Source organism: Nanorana parkeri, unplaced genomic scaffold (genome assembly GCF_000935625.1).
Source record: "Nanorana parkeri isolate BGI_ZX_2015 unplaced genomic scaffold, ASM93562v1 scaffold1469, whole genome shotgun sequence".
Taxonomy (NCBI): Eukaryota; Metazoa; Chordata; class Amphibia; order Anura; family Dicroglossidae; genus Nanorana; species Nanorana parkeri.
This window is the reverse complement of record NW_017307737.1, coordinates 395,516-403,549: the sequence shown is the minus strand read 5'-3', so window position 1 is coordinate 403,549 and position 8,034 is coordinate 395,516. Positions and strand designations below refer to the sequence as shown.

The window sequence follows — 8,034 nt, the reverse complement described above, 5'->3', positions numbered from 1 at the left end:
GGTGGGGGGGGGGGGGGGTCATTATTTGCCTGGAGATGGGCTTTAAAGGAGAACTATGAGGGGAGTGCTTTTCACTCACCTCATGGTTCTAGCCGACCTGTGACAATGAGACTGTCACAGGTCGGCTCAGTAGATCGGGAGGTGAGCGAACACATACCGGCGTTCGCTCACTTCTCGATCCTGTCACGGCTCTCTGCCGTGACAGGGGAGGGGCTGGATTCCCCCCTCCATGCTCCGATCCTCCAGCGCTGACTGGCGGAACGGACGGGGGGAGGGGGCGGGTCACAGCTGGCTCTGCCTTTAGATAGGCAGAGCCAGCTGTCACTCACATAGGTGGGCGGATCCAGACATAATTGTTGGGCTCCGCTTCAGCTGCGGCGTCTCAGTATACCGCGAGCTGCAGCTCGCGGTATACTGAGCCTAGGGGGACGGGAGGACGCTAGTTTGTGTCCTCCCGTTACCCTAAGGAGAACTATGGGGAAAAGCCTTAACCCCATAGTTCTCCTTTAAAGGATAATTGTACTTTTAATAAAAATAAAATTAGTTTTGCAATAGGCAGACCTTTGTTTCCTCAAATGATGGGAACCTTTTCACATCGTCAGTCTCCTTTTGTACTGCCGGATCTGTACACCTCCAGTGTAGTTTTACTCTTGTACCATAGTGTATCCGTACATGGGAGAGTAGGGAGCTTGCCTTCCTCCTGCAGTGACTCCATCACTTTGTGACACCATGACAAGCTCCATCATCACTGCAGTGACACCATCACTTTGTACAAGCTCAGGGTGACTTTGGTGATGTAAAGGGTTCCCATTCATATCCTGTTGCCATTCTAAGGGGTTGTTATATAACGCGTTTGCCCAGCGTAATGCTTAGTGAACGACGTTCAGTTCTCATTACTGCCACTAGATGGAGTTGAGGAGCATAGGCATTTCTTATGCTTCTCTGCTCCATCTAGTGGCAGTAATAAGCTGCGAACGTCCTTCGCTAAGCTGTACGTTGGGCGAGTGTGTTTATAAATCAGCCCCAGACTGTATAATGAAAAGTGGAGCTATCTTTCGGCCTCATTCACACGAGAAACGGCCGACACGTACAGCTCCATGCTGCATGCACGGCTGTATCGGGCAGCTCCCGGGAAGGACAGGCGCTGCGTGTGATTTAGTAAGCAGCCCCTGTCCTTCTCTATGGGAGTACGCGGCCTTATGCCGCCCTGCACGCCCGAGTGGGTGTCTGTACTCGTACGCTGACAGGATGGAAGGAAATGTAAGCCGTGTGTGCTGAGAGGTGTCACTGCTTTCAGTAAGATACCCATCTGTCCATCCTAGCCCCATGTAACAGTGATGTTATTAGGACATTCCATATCCAGACAGGGCGAAAATAGACCTTTTCTGTACCATGTCAAGCTGATCTCATTAAGAATCATTAGACTCCATTTAACGCTTGACTCATTTCTTGCGAGCCGTCAGGACACGTGATAAAGGGGCTTCTGTGTTCAGGGAACTGGTAAAATGTTATGCAATTAGTTAGCCATTAAACCGTATCACACTTACTATTCATGTTTACTGCCGAGAAACTGAAAGAGCCGCAGATAATAGATGGGAGTCATGTGTGCGCATGAGACAACCATCCTCGTGGCATGCTGCGTAATGAAACGTTGTGGGGAGCTGTACAAACATGTCAGCTAGCTGTCTGGTGTTCATGGTACAATAAAATCAACCTCATCCAAAACAGACTTACTGTTCTGGGTGGAGTGGAGCAGGACCCAATCCAATGCTGTATATTTTATGGTATCTTGGATGTCCGTGGGGCTATTGGGGGTCCACTAGAGGGTGGTATAATGGGGCATTTCTACCCCCTTCATCCTCTAGATCAGAGGAGGTAACCCCTGGGCCCTCCAGCTGTAGTGGAACTACAAGTCCCATGTGGCAAGTGTCACTGCAATAGCGCTCTAGTAAGAACTACAAGTCCCTCTGCCGTAGTGGCTGTTGGGACTTGTAGTCTTTCCATGTACAGGCCTTGAAAGGTAAACTTAGTATTTAAAACCCCTCAAGCACAACAGACGTAAGAGGAAATTCCCCTCTTAGATAAGATTTCAGCTCACTGTTAGTCCTGGTAATTGTGGTCACCAGGACAGTTCTCGGGTGAATCTCCCCGGCGAGCGGTCTTGTCTTATTGTCGGTGATTCTTTGTTTTAGTGCTTCAAGATTGATTATATTCCCAATTTCTCATTGATATTCATTTTTTGGCGCCCCCCTGGAAAGTGCCGCCCTAGGCAAATGCCTAGTTTGCCTTGCAGTAGATACACCCCTGACCTTCCCTCCCGTATCACACAACTCTCGTTTATCTCACAGGCCATTCAAGCAGCGATCAGCCAGGCCTTCAAGACCCCGGAGGTCATCCGGATGTTTGCCAAAAAGCAGCCGGGGCAGCTGAGGACGCGGTTAGGAGAGGTGAGGCCTCCCCCTCTGGTTGATGTCGCAAGACATGGACCAATTGGGGGCAAGCTGTCTATACTTCATGTCTGTTTTCTAGATGGACCGGGATTTAATGGTCGGTAAACTTGGAAGAGACCTCTATACTCAGCAGAAAGGGGAGATCCTGACCGCTCTGAGAAAACTCGGAGAAAAGGTAATACAGAGATGATAAAAGTTTGGTGTATATTTTGTTCCCTTTTATGTATGGTTGGCGTGTAAAGACGAATTTGTGTTGATGTTTTTTAGTTGACGCCAGAGGAGGAGGCTTTCCTCGCAGAGAATGCGGGCGCTGCGCTCAGCCAGTTTCAGAAGGTCTCGGAAGGATTAGGTGAGTCCTATCCCCAGTGGAGTAGCAGAAGGGTTCAGTGGTTAATCCTATGTGGTGTCACTTCATTGCCTACCAGAAACACTATCTGTATGTAGGTTGTATGTTCTCCGTCATATGTCATTTCCCTACCACAATACTGACTAATCATAAAGTTCTGACAGTCCTTCCCGTGTACCAACCGGACCTGTAATAATGGAGATGTCATCCTGAGTCATAGCATACATCAAAGTCTGCTTTTTTTTATGCTTGCATAGTCCCAAACATTGAACTCCACAGCAGCGTACATTCATATTCACCTTCTAGGTTGTTGTCATTAGCTCGTTACTGACAATCATGGTCAGTGAAGAGAGTGAGAGCAAACATACTGACTCCCAGCTGATGATCGCTGTCATTTTAAAGGTATATTCTGCTTCTGTGCCTATTGTTCTACTGGCTTTGTGGACCTAGTCCTTTAGTTCTCTTTAATTGAGAGGCACAGGTAGTCTTTTTCACCTTTAGGTTATACTTCAGCCTGCAGGAGGATTGGACACTGACTAACATAAAAACTGTAGTTTTGGCCAGGATAGCTTTTCCCACTACCAGTATGCCTTCATTTTTTGCTAGTGTCCTAAGGGGATAGATGTCTTTTCCTTCAGCTCTGTTAAGACTCTTGTGACTCCGTGGGATCAAACTTAGTTTTTGAATCTCCTTGGAGGTATTACTTTCTCTAATTCACACATAAGGGGTTCTTTCCTTGCAGTCTTTGCTTCTATGAGGTGAGTGTCTGACCTGAGAGGCTTTCCATGCAAAGAACCCTGTAATGGGATCTGGTGAGTAGTGGTCTAGGACGTCTTCTAACCAAGGACATGGGCAGTTTCTGATCTTCTCCTCAACCAGGACATTGTTCTTCGGCCCCTCTGTCCAACTCCAGAGGAGCTTCTCTTTCTTGTTTGAATGTATTTCAGGCTGTGAGCCTCTATATCTCAGCCACTGACTTTTTTGGACCCTGTAGGGTCATTCGGCTTCTCGTTCTACCATTCCGGATAGTTCAGGCAAATCGGCTTCCAAGATGATGGTCTAAAGCAGTAGTGGCGAACCTAGGGCGCGCGGAGCCCTTTCTGCTGGCACGCAAATCTAGGTTTGGATTAACATGTGAGCGCTTCCTGAAAATATGCCCGACTGTCCTGGATCGCCTCGGTATGTGATCCGGGCCAGCCACAATCAGGCATATTAGAGGCCACTCGCTGGGGCCTCTCTGGGCCCTTATATTCCACCTGAGAGCCGCACAGCCCCTTTGAGAGCCCACACAGCACCCCTGAGAGCTGCACAGCCTCCCTGAGAGCTATACAGTGTTGCAATTGCTGTGTTGGCACTTTGAGATACATGAGTTGGTTTAGTGATCCAGTTTGGGCACTCGGGCTCAGAAAGGTTCACCATCACTGGTCTCAAGGATCGCTTATCCTCCTTTCCTGTCAAGGCATACTTCTCTGGTTATGCGAGTTTGCAGAGGGTGTCGCGACCCACTTTTGGGTCGCGACCCACGAGTTGAGAACCACTGGTTTAACGGTTAGTAAACAATGGAGAAGGAAGCTCCTGTCTTACTTACAGTGTAGACTGCCGGATCCTTCAGGGCTGCTTAACACAATCTGTATTAAAATCCCAGGATATGTCAAGACGAAAAGGAACTTGGGTCCATGAAATAAGGGCAGGCTTCTGTGTGCTCCCGTCTTCAGTTAGTCCTTGGCGTTTAATGACACCGTGCATCATGTGACTTGTGGGACATCTCCCACGCATCACGCTGTGCTGGACTCACATTACGCAGCAGGTGGAGATCGGAACACTCATGGACACCAGGAACCTGGCAGTGAGTGGGAAGATTACCGACATCTTCAGTAAAGACCTTCTAGAACCTAGCGCCTCCAGAAGTTGGCAAAACTTGTATTCACAAACTTTTCTTTGTGTCTTATGTGTTCTACTTGACACCTCGTTATAGTAGAGGTGTCAATTTCGTGTCTTGGAACCAACTACCGGACTTCTGCCTTCATTATCATGATCTTTAATCGTAATAGCTTATAATAGATCAGGGGTAGGCGACCTTGGCACTCCAGATGTGATTTGAAACGACAGAACACATGCCTCTGCCTATAGGAGTCTTGGAATGTCTCATAGGACTTTTAGTTCCAAAATAGCTGGAGTGCCGAGGTTGCCTACCCCTGTAATTTAATATATATTTAAATGGGAATTGCTTTTGGGCCAAGCAACCTGCATATTCAAGCCAGTGTAACAATTTCTTTTTATAGCCCACCTCCCTGCTTCTCATATTTACCTTCCCCATGTTCTTCTATGGTCCACAGTTAGAGAGTCCTGTGTGAGCACTGTGTCAGTGTGTGATAGGGCTAAGCAGTGGAGTCACTACTGGGTAGCGGCCCACACCTGGGTGACACCAAAATGACAGTCATTTTAGTGTCACCCCCCCGTGAAAAGTCAGGCACTTGGTCATATACCGAGAACCTGACAGTTGCAGGAAAGAGGGGACCCAGCGGCGTACCTTATTCTGCCAGGTGAACGTCCTCTCCTTCTCTGCTGGCGTCCATCACCAAGATGGATTTAGACAGGAGCCAATTTACCTACCAGCATGTCTTTGCAGTGTGGGAGGAAACTGGAGTACCCGCAGGAAACCCACACAATCACAGGGAGAACATGCAAACCCTTTGCAGATAGTGTCCTGACCAGAGTAAATCAAATAAGCCGGTTCCCCACTACTGGTCACATGACCAAAACATAGACACATGATTTCTGCTGAAGCGGAGGATCTGCCAGTAGGAACACTTATCCTTCCCTTTTGCTCAAATGAACAAAAGCCTAGACTTTGGTCATGTGACTGGCAGTGGAGGGTCATGTGACTGGCAGTGGAGGGTCATGTGACGTGTGTGCTTTTTTTTGGTAAGTTCTATTATTTGGTTTGTTTTGCAGGATCGGGAGATAAGGTTTTGGCCCTGGCAAGTCTGGAGGTGGGAAGCACAAAGAAGTGAAAACACGGGGCACACCAGACAGAACTTTCACCATGATTATGTTGCTTTGTTGAGCCCAGATGCCATTCATCAGTGATTGTCAAACTTCGGTCCCCAAGCACTCCAGAAGGTCCTCTGCCATCTGTTCTACCCTTGCTGGAGAGATCTGCCTCATTGCTGGCTGTAGCTGGCCCGTCGGGTGTAGGTCAGTGTTCTCAGACCTACCAGGACTAGATAGGGCTAACGTGAGGTAGAACCTAATGTGGCCACCAAAGGGCTAGTGTATAAAAAGCGTGCTTGGTGCAAAATGTCTTGTTTCCCAATATCGGCCATTCAGAATCCTTGTTTTATGTTCACACCTGGCCCCCGAAAATAACAGCTGGAAGCTGGTTGGTTTCTTTGTGCAATGAGAACATTTTCATATCGCTCACGTTTTATACCTCGGCGTTGAAAGTGTGTCCGTCATTGGCTGCCTCTGACTTTTAGTATTCCCTGTCACTGACCCAGAACACGCACATTGTAAATGACGGTCAAATAATGCCGTCATTCTAATCTGTCTGCTTGTTTTGCTGTTGAAGTCAGAGAATCCTCATGAGAAGACAGGCAACTAGCATTTTCAGTAGGATATCCGGAATGGCAGCTCCCATTACTGACACCCTGCAAATGCTAGTTGCCCGGCAACCATGATGATGTTTTGACTCAGTGGCCCAAATACGCAACTGCGACTTCTCTAAGTTTCATTGGCTGCCTATTCATTCCTCTTCTGTGGATAAGAAGTACTGAAGCTGAGAGCAATGTTCAGATGGAGTTCAAGTGTACATAGCACTGGGTAGCACAGGAGGATAAACGGCAGGGGTAGCCACACTTCGGCCTTCCAGATGTGGTGCAACTACGAGTCCCATGAGGCATTGCAAGATTCTGACAGCCACAGGCCAATGCATCATGAGATGTATAGTTTCACCACAGCTGGAGATTGCCTACCCTGACATACAGCAAGGTGTCCAATTCGTGAGGGAAGTAACAAGAGATGGCATCCGGGGGAAGGTAGCATAGTCTCTTGTAAGACCCCCCCAACTTCTCCGACTCCCCGTCGCTTTGTTGGAGCCCTTGCAAAATATTTGCGTATGGGGGAGCATGTGACCCCCCTCCCAGGATGCAGTGTTAGGCACTGAGCAGCCAGTTCCTAGAAGGAGGATGATGTCCTCAACCCCTATATAAGCTCCATCACAGATCTTGCACTGGGTTTGGCTCCTGGTGAACAAAGCAGAGGGGAAGGTAAGTATAAGTGGGTCAGGGAGGGGGGCTGTTGGCCTTTCAAGAGAACCTGTCACTTTCCCCCGAATAGTCAGAATCTCCTTTTTAATCTAGTGATATTGACAAGGGAAGACGAGAACAAGACTTGGCGGACCCCTTTTCTGTGACTTGTTTTATTGGCGTCTGTGGATTATGGAACGTTGAGGATCATTGTTCTAGAGGCTGCTGTACGTTCTCTTCTCATATTGTATTGCATTGAAATGGAGATTTCATCGTCCTATCCTCGCAGGAGGACCGAACATTCAGCTGTATTCATAAGTGTGTGGGCCTGACCCCTCCTTGTTGTAATGGTGCGACCGTCCATTCTCCTTTTCTCTTTTTCTACAAGCCACGAAGCAGGAGATCAATGTTCATCACCTTTTAAATGCTCATATTTAATGTGTCTTTTAGTTTTTGTTGTAGTGTGAATCGTATTTGTAACTGTTGTGGTTTTTTTAATGAAATAAAGGATAGTGGGTTTTGAGCGGAGTGTTTTCATTCCCTGTGTTTCACAAAATGTAACTTGTTGCCATTGCTTGACAGCCCCCTGACATTTGTCTATACACTATGTTACCAAAAGTATTGGGACACCCCTCCAAATCATTGGATTCAGGTGTTCCGTGAAATTTCCTTGCCATTAAATATTCCACAGTCAACTGTGACAAACTTCCTGTGGCCTTCAGATTGGCACAACAACAGTGCGTAGAGAGCTTCATGGAATGGGTTTCCATGGCCGAGCAGCTGCGTCCAAGCCTTACATCACCAAGTGCAATGCAAAGCGTGGGATGCCGTGGTGTAAAGCGCGCCGCCACTGGACTCTAGAGAAGTGGAGACGTGTTCTCTGGAGTGACGAATCACGCTTCTCTGTCTGGCAATCCGATGGGCGTGTCCGGGTTTGGCGGTTGCCAGGAGAACGGTACTTGCCTGACTGCATTGTGCCAAGTGTAAGGTT

The 8,034-nt window shown here is 48.0% G+C and overlaps 1 protein-coding gene across 1 annotated transcript in view; it reads left to right on the top strand.

Annotated features, from left to right (window-relative positions):
• The window catches only part of LZIC (leucine zipper and CTNNBIP1 domain containing), an 11,341-nt gene extending 5,400 nt beyond the window's left edge, over positions 1 to 5,941 (top strand). The window contains exons 4-7 of the mRNA XM_018570170.1: positions 2,349 to 2,447; positions 2,530 to 2,625; positions 2,718 to 2,799; positions 5,752 to 5,941. Coding sequence (XP_018425672.1) covers positions 2,349 to 2,447; positions 2,530 to 2,625; positions 2,718 to 2,799; positions 5,752 to 5,810 — 336 coding nt within the window. The 3' untranslated portion in view covers positions 5,811 to 5,941. The remainder of the gene's footprint in view (positions 1 to 2,348; positions 2,448 to 2,529; positions 2,626 to 2,717; positions 2,800 to 5,751) is intronic.
• Positions 5,942 to 8,034: the final 2,093 nt, after the last annotated feature.